At 43.5% G+C, this 22,852-nt stretch overlaps 1 protein-coding gene across 28 annotated transcripts in view; it reads left to right on the forward strand.

The window, feature by feature from the left end:
* Window positions 1-13,935: 13,935 nt before the first annotated feature.
* Window positions 13,936-22,852, forward strand: part of SKAP1 (src kinase associated phosphoprotein 1) — a 296,523-nt gene continuing 287,606 nt past the window's right edge. For 9 of the 28 annotated variants that reach the window (XR_010152796.1, XM_063798302.1, XM_063798303.1 and 6 more), the window contains exon 1: window positions 14,018-14,226. Coding sequence is in view for 19 of the 28 variants with exons in the window: in XM_063798302.1 (XP_063654372.1) it covers window positions 14,181-14,226 (46 nt within the window). In the remaining 9 variants the exon portion in view is untranslated. Of the gene's footprint in view, window positions 14,227-22,852 lie in introns of all 28 variants that reach the window. The other 19 variants (XR_010152795.1, XM_054671235.2, XM_063798295.1 and 16 more) reach the window with 6 other exon arrangements.

Genomic DNA, 22,852 nt, shown 5'->3' on the forward strand with positions numbered 1-22,852 from the left:
GACACATGCCACCACGCCCAGCTAAATTTTGTATTTTTAGTAGAGATGGGGTTTCACCATGTTGGCCAAGCTGGTCTCGAACCCCTGACCTCAAGTGATCCACCCGCCTTAGCCTTCCAAAGTGCTGGGATTACAGGCGTGAGTCACTGCGCCCGGCCTCGTACTAGGTGTTATTTTTAAGGGAATATCCTCATTGTTAGAAAATACCGTTGAAGTTTTTAGGGAAAAGGAGCGTGATGACTGTAATTTACTCTCAAATTCAGAAAAAAATGTAAATTAATCTAGTACTAATTACTTTTCTATAATTAACATTTTATTTATTATGAAAAATAAAGTAAATTTAATAATTGATGATTATTAAATTTAATAATTAATAATCGAAGTTAATAATTGATAATTCCAAGTGAATGGTATACTTGAGTTCTAGATACTATGATAACTTTTCTGTAAGTTTGAAATTATTTCAAAATAAAATTACTTTTAAAAAACCCAACAGGCCAGGCATGGTGGCTCACGCCTGTAATCCCAACACTTTGGGAGGCCAAGGTGAGTGGATCACTTGAGGTCAGGAGTTCGAGACAAGCCTGGCCAACATGGAGAAACCCTGTCTCTACTAAAAATACAAAAATTAGCCAGGTGTGGTGGCACGCACCTGTAATCTCAGCTACTCGGAAGTCTGAGGCAGGAGAATTGCTTGAACCCAAGAGGCAGAGGTTACAGTGAGCCGAGATCACACCATTGCACTCCAGCCTGGGTGACAGAGCAAGACTCTGTCACAAACAAACAAACAAACAAACAGACTTACCTTGTAGCACTCACTCAATAATCCTTTATTAAGGACCTACTATACACCAAACATAGTAGTTGCTGGGAATACATTAGGAAATAAGATAGGTAAGATCTGAACCCTCAGGAGGAGAAGACAGGTGGCAGGTAGACAAGTATTAGGTTGGTGCAAAAGTAATTGCTGTTTTTGCCATTACTTTTAATAATTTTAATAATTACAGATGGGATGTGAGTTTTGAATAGCAGGTGCTAACTGCTACAGGAATGTAGGAGAGGGAAATATAACCCAGTCTGGGGAGCCAAGGTTGGTTACCAGACAAAATGAAGTTGAGACTTGAAGCATGAGTAGGAGTTAGCTGGGTGAAGGGGAAGGGGAAGAGTGTTGTAGACAGAAGGAACAGCACATGTGAGCAAACGGAAGTGGGAGTGGGTATGACTCATTTAAAAACTGCAGGAAGTCTGTTACTGAAGATGATGGAGAGTAAAGGGTCCATGCAGGCAGCAAGGCTAGAAAGATAAGCAGGAGGTTATGGTGGTGGCGATGGTAGACGCTTGTTAGCCATTGTGAGGAGTTAGGAAGTGTAATATTGGGAAGCTACTAAAATTTTAATTAGGAAAGAGGCATGGGCAGATTTTTTAAAATGACATCACTGGTTTTAGGGTGGAAAATGGGTTGGTGGGGCGTAAAACCAGAGGGTTGCAAGGTAGAAGATGATGGTGGCTTGGACCAGGATGGTGGCAACAAACTAGAGAGAAACAGATTGTTTGAAACATATTTTCCAGCTAGACTTGGCAGAGGAAGAAAGAGGGAAGAAAGATGACCCCCCAGAGTTCCAGATTGGGCAACTGGATTATCCATGGTGCCATTTACTGACCTAGAGAAGTTGGAAGGAGAAGGTGACTTGGCCAAGAAGGGGGCAAGTGGTTGTGGAGTCTGAGTCCACCCTGCACATTTCACATCCAAAAATGTAACACCAAGTATAGCAGAGTCCCAGGCAGGATGGAACTAAGGCTTCAGTGAGTGGAGTGAGCATAATCATATCCCTGATTTTCAAGGGCTCAGAATTGGAAACTTTTCTATAATGATTCAGGCATACATAGGCAGGTCTGAAGAACAAGGGTATGATGGATAGATTGCTTTTTCTGTGCAGCAAACCTACCCATTTCTTCCAGAAATAACCAACTGTGTTGTCTAAGAATTTCTTTTCTCCCCTATTCCACACAGTTTCTGTAGGAGATGTTATGTAATTGACACCATCTCACACCCCACCACACCCCATGGCCACAACGCAGTCAGGTTGGGCCTACCAACTACTGGAGTATTAACAACTTGGACCGACATGAGTAATACATAAATGGTTGCCTCCTCCTCCTCTTTAAAACACTAAAAGGAACTTCAGTGCATGTTCCTGGAGTCCATGGTAATCCCTGGGAGCTGGACAAACCCTTGGTGCTTGCCACACTGATGATGTTAAGCTTGAGGCCAGGGAAGCCTGCTACTTACAAGATATGTGTTAAATGCTGTAAAGGGATCCTGGAAAAGGTTGGGAAATCTCCACCTTTCGAGATCATGGAGTTCTGGCATGTTAGACCTAGAAGGAACCTTATTTCCTCATTTATATTTGGGAAACTGAGTCCTTTAATAAAAAGGAAAGACAATTAAATTACCTGTCCTAGATGGTTTAGTTACTCAGCAACCAGAAGACATAATGTCAGACCAGATGTTCTCTTGGGGTTCCTATAAACTCCACTGTTCTTTGATCTTGTGATTTTGTGTTGGACACCAGCCAATGAAACCCCTGAGCAATCAGGTTTATACTCTCCTCAATGGCCTTAGAGAAAGAGTATGGCCTGGGTGGAGACAGTTGTGTGGAAGCCCACAGTTCTGTCACGTAACTATTTTCTTCTTTAGAATCTTCTCTCTTTTGGCATCAGCTGACACAGGAAGTGGTAAAGCTATTATCTGTAGATTCAACCAAATCACCATTTCCTGATTCTAATGTTCATCAACCACTTTTGAATCCTCCCCCCACTTCCCCTCTATTTTAGTTTGAGGTTCAAAAGCACCCATGAGGTAAATTAATACTCAGCCAAGCAGAGTGAGGCCCTGATGCTCTTGTGGTTCTGCCATTAATTTGCTGTAACCCAGAGACATCCAGGCTAGTCCCTCAGGTTTCTCTCTGTAGGTAAAAGGGTTTCTAAAGTTCCTTCCGGCTCTGAAATTCTGAGATTCCTTGTTGAATCTCATTCTGCAAGGGGAATCTTATGGACCAGCTCCCTCTGGGAAGAAAAATATTTCATGCAACCCTATGAATCTCATCTTAGTCCAAATCTTTTTTTGTTTGTTTGTTTGGTTTTTGTTTTTGTTTTTTAGAACACTATGCTGGAAAAGTGAAACAATCAGAGAAGCAGGATAACTGGCAACTGAAGTCGGCCAGCATCTCATGTGAATTAGAAATGGAATCGGGGTGCTAGCATCCAAGTGACCAAAGAAATTCTTTGCTGAGGTTGCATGGAGTTTAAGGAAAGAGGCTATGGGGTCCTCCTTTGATGCAGCTACATTTCCCTCTGAGCCTCTGTCTGTTTCCTGTCAGTTTAGTGCAAAACTCTAGTCTACTACTCTGGGCTGGCTTAGAAAAAATGCATCCTGGTTTTGTTCCAATTCAGGATAGAGGTGGGGAAGTCCTGCTGAGCCTCTCCCACAGTGAGCCTTCCCCTCACCACTGGCAGCACTGACACCAGTGACTAGCATTCACTTCTTGGGGTATGAGTCCACTGAGGGTGGGAGGATCCTCACATTAACCATTATTGGGTACCATCTTAAATTGCGGACTTTGGAAGCCCTTGGCCTTCCCTTTCCCAGGCATTTTCTCCTTGGAGTGAAGATGTTGAAAGTTGGAGGTTAAATGACTTGCCCTAGGTCACACTGTTGGTGGCACAGCAGGGATGAAAACCTTGGCCAATCTTCTGAGTCCTTGGTCTGACCCTTACGCCACAGCTGCTCTTTGTATAAGGGACAGTCTCACCTCCCAAGGACACTGGGCAAGGATGCCAGGTATTGATATGACTGTTGTCCCGGTCCTCAGTGACCTTCTACATCCTGCAGCCTGCTCAGACAGTAGAGGAAGCAGCTCTGGGGCAGAGGGAACTGCCATATGCAGAGCTGCCCTGGTGGAGATAACAGGTTGTCTGTCAACGTATGAAGCCTATGTAGGGCCAGGACCACAGAGCTTCCATTGCAGGAGAAATTAAACCTGTCTTGCACACCAATCCCAGTGCTCTGATTACATTTACAGAGGTCACGGCCTGCATTCTGTCACCATGGAAACCTCTCAGGCTGCCAGGCTGTTGTCTGTGCATGTGGTTGATATTTAAAGGCAAAGTCGCAGCCCGCATTGCTGAACTATCAGCTGCCAGGGGCAATTGCTCTCCTCCACCAGCCAGCGTCCTGGTGCTTCATCCCAGAGATAAGAGGAAGGGGAAGAGATGAAGAAAAGGGCCCACCTGTCTCTAACAGGAAGGTCTTTTTAGTAGAGCCAGGTTTGTAGGGAGGCAGGCTATAGGGTGCAGGTGCTGGGATAGCAGATGACGGGCAGTAAAAAAGGGCCCCAACATTGTCAGAATATAAGCATTTTCTCGCAAGAACACAGGCCCTCATGTTTAGTGCATCTCATTTTTTCTCTGATTCCTCCTCCAACTCATGAGCACATGTCATAGTGGCCATATGGACCTGGGGAAGCCCCCTTTGCCTGAATGCCCTTGGTGGTTTCAATTTTGCACATCTGGTAGCTGCATGAATTATGCTGATAACAATATAGCTTATGAAGGATCCCTACTTCTTCTAAAGACCCCATAGCACTGTCCTGGAAAAAGCTACCATGGGAGTGACTTATCAGGAGTCCCAGGTGTTGGAAGAGGTAAATAACACCAGATTCAACAGAGTAAGAAAAGAACACAAGTGCTGACTCGGCTTGTGACCATCAATTTTTTTCTTTCGTCTCAAGACAATTATTTCCACACCATTGAATGAAGTGTAGATAACACGGGTACCTTAATAGGCTGAGAGCAGAGGCTGTTTAGAGGAGATTTCAAGCACTGTGAGCATAAAATGAACATGAATATTCTGCAATATGCATCTTACAATTTGTCATTAAGTGGATGGCCTCAGTGATGTGATGCAACAGGCTTTGATTGGAATATTGAGCTCTGAAAAAGGAAATTCTGCATCAATAGTCTCATGATGCAAAATATCACATATTACTCAATAAGACGTGTCATTGTGTTGAAAGTGCAGATGCTAAAAAGTACAGCAGCAGATAGGAACAGCTTGATCCACAAGGCACTTTTCTTTAGGAATTTACAGCCATTCCCTGAAGCTACTCAATTGTCCTTGGAGGTAGAACATGGTATAGCCTGAAATTACAATTCAGGAAATGAGGTGGATCTGTTTGATTTAGTTTCTAATCCTTCAAACTATGAAGACTTCTTTATGATGTTTTCTATTTCTCCACTTATTTATCTTTTCATTCAACTTCTCATTCACTCTCTTTTCCCTTTTTCTTTCTCACTAGCCTCATCCCTAGGCCATCAACCCTCCCACACACTCCCCAAGTCATGTCCGTCTGCCACAACCCCAGCCCTTCTGTAGAGCTTAGCCCTGCTGGCAGCTCTCCAGACTAAAGGGACTACAGACTCCTAGGATATGATCTTCTTTCTGATTGATTCTTTGCAGGGTCTTTATTTATAGTGAAAACTTTGTTTTTGCTGCAATAAGTGAAAAGAGGTGTTAATATCTCACGCCTTCCAGATCAGTGTTTCCCCCATGTGGTTTGGAGAACACTAGAAGTATTCTAGAATAGATAGGGCAGGGAGGAAATCTCTGGAGGTGGGTGGGGAGAATCTGATAACCTTGATTTGTTAGAGCCTGGTGCCAAGGAAGCCAAGGCCACTCTATTCATCTCTTTAAAGGCAGATTAGCTTCATAAAGAGGAAAACTCTCATCCTTGGCAACCAATGATACCTATATCTTGGCCACTCCTCAAATATATCTTTAATGAGTAAGAAAGATCAAATGAGAGATTATGGATAATTTGTATATATATTTATTGAGCATCTGACAGGTGCTAGTTTTTGCAGGGAATGCAGGGACAGTAATCACTAAACTTTACAAAGCACCTACCATGCTGCAGGCAGGTGTAAGCACTACATATATTAGCTCTTTGGATCTTCACGACAACCTTGAGAATACAGTTACTATTGCCATTTTACAGCGGAGGAAATTGAGGCATATGGAAGATAAGTAACTTGTCCAAGGTCACAGCAAGCGGTGGCAGATTTGAGCACAGGGTTGTCTGACTTTAGGACCACTACATTCTATACTCTATCACCTCTTTGATGGGGTCAGAGCCATGCTTTGGGATATATACTCTGAAGCTTATATGAGGGGTGGCATGGGATGGTGGGGAAATTGGATGTGGGAGGCCGGGTTAGAAGCCATTTCAACATATCACTTCCCAACAAAGATATTGAGAACCAAACCCAAAGAGGTGACATTAAGGATGCAAGGAGGGTAAGGATTCAAAAGCCACTGCGAGGAGGTAAGACTAGTGGCCTTAGTGGCTGTTTAGAATGAGTGAGGAAGGGTCCAAGATGACTTCTATATTTTGAGCTTGAATTACCAGGAAAACAGCAATGCCTTTATAACATTACCTTTTTTTTTTTTTTTTTTTGAGACAGAGTCTTGCTCTGTCTCCCAGGCTGGAGTGCAGTGACACGATCTCGGCTCACTGCAACTTCTGCCTCCTGGGTTCTAGTGATTCTTGTGACTCAGCCTCCTGAGTAGCTGGGACTAAAAGCGTGCGCCAACATTTCCGGCTAATTTTTTTATTTTTGTAGAGATGGGATTTCGCTGTGTTGGCCAGGCTGGTCTCAAACTCCTGGCCTCAAACAATCCACCTGCCTTGGCCTCCCAAAGTGTTGGGATTACAGGCGTGAGTCACCACACCCGGCCTAACTGTTGCAATTTATGGAGCATATACTATATACATACATCATCCTACTTAACCTTCATAATAACCCTGTAATGTAGGGATTATGATCTCCAATTTACCGATGAGGAACCTGAGGCTCATGGAGCTTTGCCCAGAGTCTTAGAACAGGTAGGTGGCAGAGCCAGAAACGGGGCCCAGGTCTTTCTGATTTGTAAGCCCATGCCCTGTCCACTGAGCTTTGTTGCTATTGCAATAATTAAGGAGAGAGGAAATAACAATTTGGTGGAACTGCTCAGATATCCAGGTGGGAATGTGGGGCAGAGGTACAAATCAGCAAAGCAATCTGTACAAAGGGGAAAGTAGTAGTAGTGTGAGAAAAAAACCAATAGAGACTCGGAGAACAAAGAGAGAAATGAAAGAAGAGGGATGGGAGAAAGGCAAGTAGAAACTCTGGCGAATACCTATGACTAGAAGGTGAAATGAAGAGAGCCAAAGAAGGAGGCAGGGAAGTCACAGACAGTTAAGATGGACAGAAAGAGGATCAGATAGGGCAATGCCAAGCAAGCTATGTGCTTACAGCAAGAGCAGGTGGTCAAGACCATCCAATGATCCAAAAAGAAGGCTGGTGAAGACAAAGGAGAGTGGAGAAGGAGGTCAGTGATGCTCTTGGGAGAGATATCCCTTTGGTGGTGTGAAGACAGGCAGGCAAGGTTAAGAGACGGAGGAGAAAGGACATGAGATTTCATGGAGGAAGTTGATGGGGGCAGGGAAGGAGAGGAAAGGATGAGAGTTGGAGGAGGTAGAGGGGTGAAAGGAAGATCTTGGTTTTTAAGGATAGAGAAGACCAAGGATGTTGGCAGGCAGAAGGAAAGATTGAAGATGAAAAGAATGTGAGACTGAAGATCTCAAAGGTGGTGTAAGAGAGTGTGATCACAAATTCTAGTGGAGGGATGAGAGGAGGCAAGACAAGAGTGAAACTGAAAAGCAATGCAACATGAACTGACAGTGCCATTTTGTGTATGAAAGATAGTGTGGTTTACACAGGAAGAAAATGTTGTGGGAATGGGAGTCCAGGGATATTTAAGAATAGAGGCCGGGTACAGTTGTTGGCCAGACACGGTGGCTCACGCCTGTAATCCCAGCACTTTGGGAGGCCGAGGTGGACAGATCACCTGAGGTAAGGAGTTTGAGACCAGCCTGGCCAACGTGGTGAAACCCTGTCTGTACTAAAAATAAAAAAATTAGCCTGGCATGGTGGCATGTGCCTATAATCCCAGCTACTAGAGAAGTTGAGGCAGGAGAATCACTTGAACCCAGGAGGTGGAGGTTGCAGTGAGCCAAGATCCCACCATTGCACTCCAGCCTGGGCAACAAGAGTGAAACTCCATCTCAAAAAAAAAAAAAAAAAAAAAAAAAAAAAAAAAAAAAAAAGAATAGACATTTAGAAAGAAAAAAAATGAAAATGAAATGGACACTGACACAATTCTGAAGGCAAGGAAAGAACATATCTTGAGGACCAACGATATCCACTAGGGCAAAGGTATTTTTACTCACTTTCTTACTTCGAAATAATCAGCTATTGCTGTTTTTATCTCTGACTCTAGTGCTTCTGTCTGTATTTGAGAATGCTGGTGGCTCTTGTTAGATTATATCCACTCATCTTAGTGTCAGTATCCTCCAAAGCACATGAGCACATGTGCAGTGCAGGCCAGAGCTTTCTACCAGCTTCTAAATAACTGCCCCTTCTCTCACCTTGAATCCCCCTGCTCCAACTCTGAATTCTAAGACCTGTAGTAAAGTGAGGAAGAAGAAAGGATAAAAAGTAAGGAAGGGGTTTGGGAACTTAAATTTTTTTACCTTTGAAATAACAGATGAAAAGAAACCAAAGAAACCCAGTTCGACTTTAGGAAATTGCTGTCCTTCTACCTTCAATCTCCTTAATCCCCCAGAAGAAAAGACTATTTCTTCCAGCTAGTTTCCAAAGTTATGTCTGCAAATATATAGTCTATAGTCTATAAAATTAGTCTTAGCCTCATCTGCTCTCATGCAGATTAGCTACACAGACTGTTTCCACATCTCACTCAGAGTGCACAGCTCATCTGGCTACAGCTGATACATTCTGAGTCCCCCCATCTCCACTTCAGATCCCCAAGAGAACCAATCAAAAACAGAGAATGTCAGAGTCAGCAACCTCTTTGGTCTTCAGGTCCTCTGCTGGGCTCAGCAGTGCCCCACGGGGATATCTAATGTGGTCTAAAGGATAGGTAAAGAAGATTTTTAAAAAAAAAGGATTGGGAACAATAGAGAAAAAATAATAAGAGGAGTGATAGATAAGATAAAGAAGAAAGAAAGAAATGTTACTATTTATTTATTTATTTCAGACAGGGTCTCAGCTTTGTTGCCCAGGCTGGAGTGCAGTGGCACGGCAACCTCGAACTCCTGGGCTCAAACAATCCTCCTGCCTAAGCCTCAAGAGTAGCTGGGACTACAGGCTTATGCCACCATGCCCAGCTAATTTTTGAAATTTTTGAATTTTTTGTAGAGACAGGGGTCTCACTATGTTGCCCAGGCTGGTCTCCAACTCCCTGCCTCAAGTGATCCCCCTGCCTCAAGTGATCCCCCTGCCTCGGCCTCCCAAAGTGCTGGGAATGAAACATTACTATTTAGATGGAGGAGGGCCAACAGTGATGACTTCGCAGAGTGGCTCAGTGATCCCTAGGCTGTAACTATCTATGTTAGGTATTTTTCAGTTCTACAAGAGCTTTGTACCCGATTCTAATGCACAGCTCCTGGTAAGCTGGGGGACCCTGGGTATAGTGCTGGGTCTGTTCCTTATCTTGAATTTGCTCCCTTTGAAGATTCTTTTGAGTTTTTATATAGTCCCTCATCCTGTTCCAAGCCTGTACCTCACTGAGAACCTGCTTATGGAATTGTTTCCTGATGTGATATGAGAAGCTGCTTATTTTGTTGTATGTATTAAGGCAGAGAATCTAGGAGTGTGAGCTGGAAGGGGAGACCATTGGAAGTGTATTTGTGTGAGTGTGTGTATAACAGGACCCTCCTAAGTTGAAGAGTTAGCTAATTGGTAAGAACAAGGCTTCTGGCAAGCCGTGGAAACTTCATTTTTAGGCCACTGAAGTAACATGCCCAAGTTAGCATCTTATGTCCATCTCCTCTGCCTTCAAGGTGGCATGATGCTTGGTTTCTGGAGCCTTGCAAAACATACAGTGAGCCTGGTTCTTGGCACCGACAGGATGCATCATCTCTCCTTCCACATCTCTTAATGAAGTGTGCAGCTCTTGGCCTCATTAGGCCCCAGCATTGTCAATAAAAGAGTCAATAAACCCGGTTGATGGGGTTGGGACCGAGAGGCTGAGAGGCAGTGGCTGCACATCCATAGGGCAGACGTCAGCTCCGCCACATGTCATGACCCAGCATTCAGGGATCAATAACCAGCTCGGAATAAAGCCTCAGAGCCTGCCCTCTGCAGTTTCCTCTCCAGACCCATTTCAGCCAGGGCAGAGCGGTGCCAGCCAGCTCCTGCTTTGCTTGCAGTTGTGTTCCCACTCCATGCCATTCTGGGTGCCAGATGCTTTTGTTTCTTCCTGATTGGTCCCTCTGGACATCCCATAGATGCCTATTTAGCGAGTGCCCACCTGGCATGAGAACATGTAGACAGCATTCCCAAGAAGCTCAGAGGCCAATATGGGCCCTATTTTCTGTGTCTTCTGTCTGCTGACAGTGCGTGAAGGGTCCCGGTGGACAAGGCGGTGTGTTTTCTGCATGTTGTGCTGCTGGACTCCATTCCTGGCTGTTCTACATCTCTTTAGATCCCCTTATCTTATCTAATTACAAGGAATTCCAGATTAATTTCATGGCCTCTGCTCCAAAGGACCTCTTATCTGTGAGGGCCTTGTATTTTAACCTTGTCATTCTTTTGTTGTTTGTCTTTAAGGGGCAGGCAGCTAAGAAGAGGATGCTAAGATCTTGCTGGAATTGGGTCTGGGGGGACGGGAAGAAAAGGGAGGCAGACAGACCTGAGATTTGTGTATTCTGTTCTGTCCTCCTGCCTGTGTGCAGAGACAGCTGGCTGCTTTCTTCCATGACAGCCATATAGTACCCAGCCACAGAGAACAGGACCCAGGCAGGGACTCAGCTACTGCCAACCTCTCCAGATTGCTTTGATATTTCTGACAGAACAGTAAAGGACTCGTGACTATCACGTTTTGCCTTGCCTCTCTTCACCTCCTCTAAGACTCCTCCGTGTGGTTTCCATGGCTACCCCCAATCAGATTTGGCTTCCTGCGAAATTGGATTTCAAAAAAGGACAAGGCTTCAAAGGAATTTGTCCATTTAACAGAATGTCATTAGGAGTGGGGCTGACTGCTGAAACAGGGTCCTCAGATGATTAAGGAAGGGCTGCGTTCATGTGTGGAGGCAGATTTCTGTCTGCAATGAGGAACCTTGATGCAACATGACAATACTGTATTGGAATCTGCCAGTCACTCACTACATACTACCCGACTGTGCACCTCCCTCTACCCCTGTCTCTCTAAAACCCAGAGATTCTTGTAAGGAAGGATGCATATAGAATACGTACACTGTGAGTTTTTGGTGTAAGTAAGCTATGACAGGCAGTGAAGCCTGCAAAGAAGTGCAATTACCTGGGTTTACTGCTCTTTATCAAACAATTCATTAGCTGGTAGCTTATATTAGTATGTGACACCATATCCTTGAAGAAGAGGGGGAGGTTATCAAATTTTCTTCTGTTGCCAAGAAGGAAAGCAAGGCAAAGTTTAGGTTGACATATGGGGAGACTTTGCTGCCCTTGCTGTATTTTTTTTGTAACAGTTTAGATTTACCCAAAAAAAAAATTGAGATGATAGCACAGACAGTTCCCATGTATCTTTCCTTGCTTTTTAGTATGCCTCATAAGTACTTCAAAATGATTCTAGAGCAGCTACAATTTTATAGGTGAAGTGGTGAAGTTGGTAAAAATGCCATGGGGGTACCTGGTACTTTATCCCAAGCCTGAAAGAGGTAGTCTGCACATTGCTATACTTTCTTTCTTTCTTTCTTTTTTTTTTTTTTGAGATGGAGTCTTGCCCTGTCACCCAGGCTAGAGTGCAATGGCCTGATCTCGGCTCACTGCAACCTCCGCCCCCCGGGTTCACGTGATTCTCCTGCCTCAGCCACCCGAGTAGCTGGGATTACAGGCGTGCACCACCATGCCCAGCTAATTTTTGTATTATTAGTAGAGACAGGGTTTCACTATATTGGTCAGGCTGACCTCAAACTCCTGACCTCGTGATCCGCCTGCCTTGGCCTCCCAAAGTGCTGGGATTATAGGCGTGAGCCACTGCGCCCAGCCACCCATTGCTATACTTTCTCAGGGCAGGAAGGAGGATGAGCAGGAGCCAGATACCCCAGAGAGACTAATGCCAGCCTCTGTCCCCTCACCCCAATTTACTGCAGCTTGTAGGTGGGTCATGTGACACTGAAACCAATGCACCACTGCTTTTCAGATGGCAGGATGCACTGTACTCCTTAAAGGATCACACCCTCATCTTTGAGGCTGTATCTCTGGATGGGAAACAGTACAAGGAGGCAGGCACTTCTATCACACTCATCCTTCTCGATGGTTTCTTCTTACTGCTCTTGCCCCGTCTGCTAGATTGAGTCCATCATTATTGCCCTTATGGCTGTTGTAAAAACCATTTTACCCACTTCCCCCTGTGTCTTTTCCCACCACTCCTAATCTTTTCTACATATTCTGTAGGTTGAGTCTGAGAATAGAAATGCCATTTTTTACAAAGAAGGAAAAAGGCAGAGGTGGAGATGTGTGAGGCCACATACCACCCCGGAGCTCTGGTTAGGTCACTCCCAATCTCAAAAATTGTCAATGGCTCCCCAGTGCCCTCTCAATTAAGTTCAACATTCCTATTCTGACTTTCAAGTCCCTTCACAGTAGAGCTGCAGTTTATCTTGACAACCATAGTCTTTCTACAACATCCAGTAAAAGAGGGCTACTAAGTATTCCTCAAGCTGGTGAGGGCTCTTCCATCTTTCTTTACTCTGGTCCTTCCACCTGGAAAGTCCTCTGGCCCTTCAAAGTCTGGTGTGTTTTTCAGAGCCCATCTCAAACACCACATGCACCTTTAAACACTCACATGCACACTGGCACTTCTTTTTTTTTTTTTTTTTTTTCTTTTTTAAGAGACAGGGTCTTGCTCTGTTGCCCAGGCTGGGGTACACTGGGGTGATCATAGTTGGCTGTAACCTCAGATTCCTGGGCTCAAGTGATCCTCCTGCTTCAGCCTCCCAAAGTGCTGTGATTACAGGTGTGAGCCACAATGCCTGGCCTCTTTCCTCCTTTTCTGGTATTCAGCTCCCTTCTTTTATCAACCATAGCACTGTATACTTTTTTCATGGCAGTTGACCTATTGTACTTTAAAAACCTCTTTATTTTGAGAATTATAGATTCACAGAGTTTCAGAAATGATAGAGGAACTCTGTCTACCTTTACCCAGTTTCCTCCAAGGGTAACATCTGGCACTATTACAGTACCATGTCACAACCAGGACACTGACACCAACTGTCCCTTGAATGAGACCCTGTGATTTTGTCCTTCACTTTCCTCCCTTCCGCAGCTCCTGGAGGGAAAGGGCTCTGTTCTCCTCTCCCTCAGCTTTCTCCCTGAGTTACCCCTTCCTTTCCTCAGGGCCTTTCCATCCTGAGGGAGAACAGCACAGTTTGGTTTCCTGTGTCCCTTGCTGCCACGCTGCCGCGATTCTCCCAAATGTTGGTGTCCTTATATTGCTTATTGGGAATTAATCATTTCCTTTCAACATTGTGGCTTCCCAAAGAGCGAAGTTTTGCCCTCTTTTCTGGGGATGGAGATGTGAACTGGACCGGCAATTGAGGGGTGCTATGCTTGACGGGGATCTCTTCCTTGGATTCTGCCTCCCCGCACCCTACTTCAGGCACCCCGTGGTCTTTCAAATCTGCCACCGTGAGGTCAACTGTTCGGTGCTTAGGATGGAGTGTCCAAAGCCGTGGGTCCTTTGAGCCTTGTGAAGTCTTTTGTTTTGGTGGGTGCTGGAGGGGCGCACCTTTGGCCTCGCACAGTGCGGTGCTTCCGGCACCCCCAATCCTTCTACCGTGGGGCTCCGGCGTGAGCGCCACGTGCACCCACGCCCCGCGCCCCGTTCCGGTCCCCGCCTGCCGCCCGCGCCACTTCCTGACGCGCCCGGGGACCCACGGCCCCGCCCCGCGGCCGGGCTGGGCGGGCGGCGACCGCGGCTGAGGTACAGGTGCCTCGCGGTGCAAGCCGGGTCGCCTTCCAGCCCGTCCGCCTCCCGACCAGGGCCCGCGCCCCGTCCCGCCTCTCTCCCGCCCAGCCAAATGCAGGCCGCCGCCCTCCCTGAGGAGATCCGTTGGCTCCTGGAAGGTAACGCCCTGGCGCAGGCCCCCTCCAGTGCTGAGCCGAAGGCCGAAAGGGGACACCAGGCCTCCCACGGCCAGGCTTTCTTTACAGCTTCGTCACTCACCTCCTTCTAGAACCTTAAGGCTTCTAGAGCCCTCAACTCCCTAGAGCCGGCTTTCCATCCTCTCACCTCAGGGCCCCTTTCACTCCCTGGAGTCCCACATCTTCTGTTGCCTTGAGGCACCTCCACGCCTCCACTTCACCTCCCCGGCTTCTAAAGTCCTCAGGCCAGGTTCTTGGTCCCCCATGCCACCTTGCCTGGTCTCCGACCTGTCCCTTTCTCCGAAGGACTGCCCTACATCTGTAGGGTTTCCCGTCCCCCTCCTTCCCCAGCCACGACTTCCTCACCTCTCACAGAAGACCCCAAACCTTCCTGCTTAGAGGTCCCCGAGGCTCTCCAGGGGGCTGCGAGGGGCTCATGGGATCCCCATGGGCCAAGGCCAGGTGGTTGACGTGAGTTTTTGTCAGTGCGAAAACCCCAGCCCTCCCTTTATCACCCTGCAGACGTCTAGGGGTCTCACCCACCCCAAGGCAGGCTCATTCTCAGTATGGGATTTCCTCCTTTTCTAGAAGTGCCCCCATTGTGGTGTGTTCACCTTCCAACTCCCATTGTGGTGTGTTCACCTTCCAACTACAGTGTCTAAGCGGTGGTTGAAAGAGTTCCGGCCATCCCCATCAACACTCAACACACACTGCCAACACTCCAAAGAGATGTCGCAAAGAGACGTTGCTAACGGGCAGTTTCATCTGCTGGGTTTCGTGGTGGAAGTCACTTTTACTTGCTTTCCTGTAACTAACCTTCCAGGGAGGACAGAGGCCTGGAATCTGCAGTCCCATAAGGCTCCCAGGAGGAAACTATTCAGAATTAAGCCTTTTGGCATCTAAGTTGACATATTTGACACATATTTAACAGATGGCCTGCTTTGGGCAGGTCATATTTTTGGCAAGCAGTATTTTTTTTCAGTTTCTCGCAATTTAATTGGTTTTATATCTCCATTACCTTGTTATCTCGGTATAAATGCCTCCTAATCAAATATTTGGCAAGTCCTTTTGGTCTCTGTCTGTAGCACTATTTCCATTCTGGATTGCTTCTATGTAAAAGCTGTCAGCTAGATATTTCTTTTGAGGTGAGGTCTCCAAAATCCATTTTACTTACGATCAGAATAAATCTAAATTTTGGGGGTAGAAAACTATTTGCAGGGTAAAAGAGCATTATCTGTGTGTCTAAGAAGAAACAATCCAGCCTTTCCCTCTGTTGTTGGTTTAATATTAGGCTTGTGAAGGAAGGCTGTAATTGTCTTTGGTTTCTAGGAGAGAAGGGACTGTGGCAAAAAGTTTAACTCTGCCCTTGCATTGAAATATATAAACTGATTCTTTTTATTGGTATCTGTCATTTGATGAGAGGAAACCTATTTTATAAGCTTATTAAACTATACTTCAGTTTTGTGTCTAGGCTTGGTAGAAAATTCCTTTTTATTTTCAGAGGCTTGCAATGAAATCCATTCCTTCAGCATTTTTGATGTGCAGTTCTTTATTGTTCAAAACTGACACTTTGGTAAACAACTCATTTCTGCACCTGCCACCTTCCTTTAGCTTAGATTATTTTCTTGTTAGCTGACTGTTTTTAATTGAAGTCTTCAGATCTCCTTCTAAAGCAGAACCTTTGTTTGCTGACAAGTAGAGAGGGGTATGAATGGAGATTAATTGCATGTCACATACTTCTGTATCAAGCTTGCTGTGTCTTAACAATCTCTGTTGGTGCTCAGGTCTTTAAAATATATGGAGGAGTCTGAAACCAAATTATAAGGAGCTTCGTTGGTTAATGTATTTCTTTAAGGCTTTCTTTTTTTTTAAGTTTGCAATTAGAACTTGAATCTGAAGTAGAGAAAAAAATGTAAAGTGTGATTCATCCAGTAATTCTATTGAAAAATGTTTGAAGAATATGTTTTTTAAAGGTTCCTGTAACAATAATAGCAATATATTGGTTACAAGTTTTATTTCTTTTGGAACACAGTCACTGGTGTAGACCAGGAGGATTATTCATTGTGTTACAAATAATCTGTCCATATTAGAAACCCAAAATGGCCATCAATTTGTTGTTTGTTGCTATTTGTCTCCCCCACCACACACTTTTTAAGGTTAACTGTTGACAATTAGAAAAAATGGAGGTCCTGATCTCTATATAGTCACTCTGTGGGAGGGAGTCACAGGATGTGAGGGCTGCAACTCTAGTGCTGCCACATGGCTGTGGGGGTGGGGTTTCCACAATGAATTACTACTTTCATAAACCAAGGCATAAGCATTTGCACAGTGATTTAACACTGGACATCACAGCCATAACTTAAGCATTTATTTATTTATAACTACACAAGCATAAATGACAGGGGCATTTTTTGACATAATGTGTGTGCTTTTAAGAATAAAATATGTAAAGCATTGTGAAAGGTAGATAACAAAATTTTGCATAATGAAGAGAACAGAAATTCTCAAGGCCTAAAATTAATTTTGTTTAAATATAAAATTTGAAACATTTGGAAATGTTTCACTTGACCTAGAAACCTCACTTCTAAAAATCTGTCACTGAAGTGAAAGGTCATGAAGTAGTATATGCACGAAGATCTATCCTAAATGTTAATAAGTTGGGAGACTCAGGGTGATGGTTGAATGAATTATGGGACATTTGTCTCATGGAATACTTCACAGCCACTAAAAGAGTATTCTGTGGATCTATATATAGGCTTGGAAAGTGTCCATGGCATATTTTTAAGACTAAAAGGCAAAATGCATGATAGTACATGTAATATCCCATTTTTGCTTGAAAACCAAAAGACAAAACAAGAAAAGCCACATATGTTATAAATATTTGTGTAAGCCTAGGAAGAAGTAAAAAAGAATATATACCAGACTGTTAACATTGGCTTCCTTGAGAGAAGAGTGAGAGTTTGGAGGAGGGGAGGTTATTAATTTTTATTTCATACATCTTTGTGTTGTTTGAATTGTGACAATGACCATGCATTACTTCTGTAAACAGGAAAAAATAAACAGTAAGGGTATTTAAAAGAAAAAGGAACAAAAGACAAATAGAAACTCAGAGAGGTCAGAGTGCTAACGGACCATTTACTATGCTTGTGGTCATGTTTTTCTCTTTTTAGCCCTGAGGGGTATGGAAGGTGGAGAAATTAAAAAAAAAAACGCTATCTTGGATTTTTGGCAAATATCAAAACAGTGTGAGGTTTCTAGAGTAACTCAGGAAGTAGCTTCTTTAGATAGACTCTGTCAAGCTCTCATATAGAAATAGTAACTAGTCCCCTATCAACAAATAAATACCTCATAGATAAGTAAAATGGAGGGTGCTTTCTGCTTTATTAAAGAGGAGGAAATATTCAGGTCTGTTTTCAAATAATGGGGCTTCAGATGTAGAAGTTATCTTTTTGTTTTTGTTTTGTGATAACCACACCGAAAACAAAAACAATGAAGTGCTGGCAGTTTGCATAATCTTTGCTCCACAGATATAAACATAATCAGTCTCTTCTTCCTGGTCTTTCTAGCCCTGCTTTTGAAGTCAGAAGCAAAAGAGACGAGTATGAAGGAGGTGGAATAGATATTTCTTTGGTTCGTAGTTTGTCCTGTGTGATGGAATGGTGCCTACTGACATTACCCTGGTAGCTGATAGGTCCCAACTGCCTACATGGTACTAAATCCTGCCCAGAATATGGATTTAAGCCAAAATAACATTAACAACCTGGCTGCATGTAGTAGCAATTGCTGTGTTAATGCTGATTCTGATATGCCTATAGTTATTTATTTTTAAACTTCCTTGTAAAGAAGCAGTCATTAATCATTTCCTTCCAGATTGTTCTCCAGATCTGTATTCGTCAATGCAGTCAGTCATAAAATCTGTTTCAGTATAATAAAATTCCAACTATGGGGAACTTGCAGAAATGAGTTGCTCTGGATAGCTGAGGAGATTCTCTTTAAGCACTCTTATCTTCTTATTATAAATATTTGTGATCAGGTTTTTCCTAAAATGCATTAGGAATTTTTCTTCTTTAGCCAACCAGTCTACGGCTATCTTCAAATGAACCTCTTTAGAGCACTCTTTAACTCAAAGTTGTTATAGTGAATATCTATTACCATACTTTATGGTAATGTATTGTTTAGGATGTTTGGCCGTAGTTGCCCCTGAACTGCTTTGTAAGTGTCTGTGTCTGCTTTATATTTTTATTTTCATTATTTTTTTCTTGCTGTTAGGCCAAGGCCTATCACTTTGCACCCTTGTCTGTGTGTCTACATTCCCAGTGCTTCTGGTACATCAGATAACCACGTTAGTTGGAATTGAGATATATGTAAAAGAAGTTACAAAGAGCTTTCTTGATGAACAAAGTACCCACACCTTTAAGTGTGGGCTTTGTAAGATGTATTTTGGCTGCTCAGAATCTTTTTTGCTTAATTTTTGAAACTGGATTGTCTTGCAGATCAGTGAGGCTACTGCTCAGTTGAATTCTGAAAAGTGAGATATGACTATAGTTCTACTCCTTTTTTATGTTAAAATTTTCTGATTATAAAAGTAATAATGCTAATTATAGAAAATTTAGAAAACACACAATAGGATACAGTTACTCAGAATCAATAATTGTTAAATTTCCATGTATTTTTCTCAGTGTTCATTATATGGATATACTTTAAAAGTTGGGACATATTTGTGCACAGGTTTGTCTATTGATTTTTCTACTTATAATTTTTCACTTGTTATTGTCTCCTGAGGGTTTTCGTTTCTTTTTGAGATGGAGTCTCACTCTGTTGCCTAGGCTGGAGTGCAGTGGCACAATCTTGGCTCACCACAACCCCCGCCTCCCAGGTTTGAGCAATTCTTCTGCCTCAGCCTCCTGAGTAGCTGGGAATACAGGCGCACGCCACCATGACAGGCTAATTTTTATATTTTTAGTAGAGACAGGGTTTCACTGTGTTGGCCAGGCTGGTCTCGAACTCCTGACCTCATGATCTGCCTGCCTCAGCCTCCCAAAGTGCTGGGATTACAGGCGTGAGTCACCCCACCTGGCCTTTCTGAGGGTTTTCATTTTCTTTTTCTTTCTTTCTTTTTTTTTTTTTGAGACAGAGTCTCACTCTGTCTCCAGGTTGGAGTACAGTGGAGTGATCTCAGCTCACTGCAACCCCCGCATCCCAGGTTCAAGTGATTCTCCTGCCTCAGCCTTCTGAGTAGCTGGGACTACAGGCCCACGCCACCACACCCAGCTAATTTTGTATTTTTAATAGAGACGGGGTTTCAGCATGTTGGCCAGAATGGTCTTGATCTCTTGACCTCGTGATCCGCCTGCCTCGGCCTCCCAAAGTGCTGGCATTACAGGCATGAGCCACCGTGCCTGGCCTTTCCTGAGGGTTTTCTTAGATCACGGCTATGCTCTGGATGTTTGTGATTTGCCAAAATTTTTATGTTGAAATCTAATTACAAATGTGATGGGAGGTGATTAATGCCCATATAAAAGAGGTCCCAGAGGGCCAGGCGCGGTGGCTCACGCCTGTAATCCCAGCACTTTGGGAGGCTGAGGTGGGCGGATCACAAGGTCAGGAGATTGAGACCATCCTGGCCAACACGGTGAAACCCCGTCTGTACTAAAAATACAAAAAATTAGCTGGGCGTGGTGGCGGGCGCCTGTAGTCCCAGCTACTCGGGAGGCTGAGGCAGGAGAATGGCGTGAACCCGGGAGGCAGAGCTTGCAGTGAGCTGAGATCGCGCCACTGCACTCCAGCCTGGGTGACAGAGCGAGACTCCGTCTCAAAAAAAAAAAAAAAAAAAAAAAAAAAAAAAAAAAAAAAAAAAAAGAGGTCCCAGAGAACTGCCTTACTCCTTCCACTATGTGAGGACACAGTTAAAAGGTGCTATCTATGAACCAAAAAGCAGGCCCTCAGCAGAGACTGAATCTGCCGTTGATCTGGACTTTCCAGTTTCCCACTTGAGAAATAAATTTCTGTTGTTTATAAGCTACCTAGTTTGTAGTATTTTGTTATAGCAGCTCAAATGGAATAAGCCAATCGTTAAGTGAGTTTTTTTTTCCTTCAAGTTATATACCCTATTTTTATTCCACAAATAGTTTTACCCTAATGTCTTAAAATAAAAATCGGGCCAGGCATGGTGGCTCATGCCTATAATCCCAACCCTTTGAGAGGCGGAGGTGGGAGGATCACTTGAGCCCAGAAGGTTGAGGCTGCAGTGAGGTGAGATTGCACCACTGCACCCCAGCCTGGGTAATGTAGTGAGATCCTGTCTCAAAAAACAAACAAACAAGAATGTTTTCCCTGCTTAACTTGTTCATTTCTTACTTTTGGTACCATGAATTTTTCATCCTTGAACGCTATTTTATCTCTTAGATATTAACACTGTGCTGTTGACCATAATAGCCACTAGCCACATGTGGCTATTTCAATTTAAATTATTAATTAAATTAAATACAAAAAAAAAGTTGGTTCCTCAGTTGTGCTAGCGACATTTCAGCTGCTTAGTAGCCACAGTGGCTACTGTACTGGACAGTGTGTAAAGTCCTGGTAGTTGATGATCTAGAATATAATGCTGAGTGAATTTCTCAGGAAGGGTACTTTGATAATAGGCTTACTAAGCCTCTGTATGTCTGAGAATGTGTCTCCCTTATTTCATATAAACTTAGCTGTGGGCATGAAGTTCTGGGGTCACACTTTTCCCCTTCCTTCAACCTCCCCCCAACTAAGCCTCTAAAAGTTGTGCCATTATTTTTTGGCCTTCAGTTTTGTGAAGGAGAAGTGTGATGCCAGCCTGGTATATTTCATTTATAATCCACTCCTTTCAGCTGGAGTAGTATAGAATATTTTTCTTTGCTCTCAAAAATGTCACTAGTTAGTATCAAGGTCTTACTTGGACTTTTTAATACTTTTTGTTGTTGTTGTTCAATAGCATGCCAGGAAGGCCTTTTAATAATTTTGCCTGGTATGTAGTGAACCCGCTTGATCTATGGACTCTGGTCTCCCTTTGAGTTGGGAAAGTTTTCTTCTATTATGCTTCTGCTCCATCTGTTTTATTCTGTCATACTTGGGTTTATAGCATACATATATTGGACTCCTGATATGCTCTCTCTGTTTCATCTTTTTTACTGTCTCATCTGTCATTGCTTTCATTATGGTTTTAAATTCAACATTTATTTATTTTTTAAAAAGTTGCCATGTATTCTTTCCTCATCATTCATTGTCTCATTTTCATTACGTCTATAAAGGGCTGATTTGTACATTTAATGACTTTTTGGATGTTGCCGAGAATTAGAAATTTTCTAAACATTTCTGTTCTTTAATAATAAATCTGCTTCAGAAGGAGGCATTGTCTTTAGTTCTTCAGGTGATCTTTTCTTTTTGAACATTAATGTTTTCTCATAGGTCCTGTATATTTTCTCTGTGTGCAATTTGCCTAGATTCAAATTCTAACTCTTCCACTTTCTTACTACCATTTACTCACTAAATGGACCATGGGCCTCAGTTTCTTGATCTGTAATATTGAGATAATAATGGTACCTATCTGTAGTATTGAGATAATAGTGGTACCTATCTTACAGAATTTATATGAAGAATAAAGGAATGAATATTTGGAAAGAATTTAGAACAGTATCTGGTATGTACTAAACACCATATAAATGTCTGATAAATAAAATTAAATTTTTTTTCACTTGAGTTATCCAGCTGACCTCTTTTGTTTGTTTGTTTTGGCAGCTGCCTTTCCACAGTAAAACTCCCAGTCATGGTCTTTTGCTTATATTGGTGGCCCATCCCTGTTTTTATCCTTCTTCTCCATTATGGGAGGCTTTTTGTTTGTTTGTTTTGAGATGGAGTCTCACTCTGTCACCAGGCTGGAGTGCAGTGGTGCAATCTTGGCTTACTGCAACCTCTGCCTCCTGGGTTCAAGCGATTCTCCTGCCTCACCCTCCCGAGTAGCTGGGACTACAGGTGCACACCACCAAGCCCAGCTAATTTTTGTATTTTCAGTAGAGATGGGGTTTCACCTTGTTGGCCAGGATGGTCTCGATCTCTTGGCCTTGTGATCTGCCCGCCTCAGCCTCCCAAAGTGCTGAGATTACAGGTGTGAGCCACCGCGCCCAGCCCGACTTTTAGGGATTCTTTCAAAATCTCCATTTCTTTCCTTCAGAGTCTAGTGATCATTTTGATGAGAAACTTTATGGAGGAAGGAGAGAGAAAATTAGCTTCATTGTTTTTGTTGTCACCTAGCCTGCAGTTCTCTGAGTTTTCTATATTCTTATAGATTCCCAGGCATATAATTTTTCTACCCTGATGTTTCAGTTGAAATTTTGTTTTGTCACAAAAGGATTCTCTGAGATAGCACTTGAAGCTTTACCTAGTCTGTTTGTGTATGACTGAGCATATCAGGAAAGATAAGTGTTCCTTGCCTTGTTATAGAACACCCTGTTTTGTGGCTGGGCATGGTGGCTTACACCTGTAGTCCCAGCACTTCAGGAGGCCAAGGTGGGTAGATCACCTGAAGTTAGGAGTTCGAGACCAGCCTGGCCAAGATGGTGAAACCCCGTCTCTACTAAAAATA

This window comes from Pan troglodytes, chromosome 19 (assembly GCF_028858775.2).
Source record: "Pan troglodytes isolate AG18354 chromosome 19, NHGRI_mPanTro3-v2.0_pri, whole genome shotgun sequence".
NCBI classification, from domain to species: Eukaryota; Metazoa; Chordata; class Mammalia; order Primates; family Hominidae; genus Pan; species Pan troglodytes.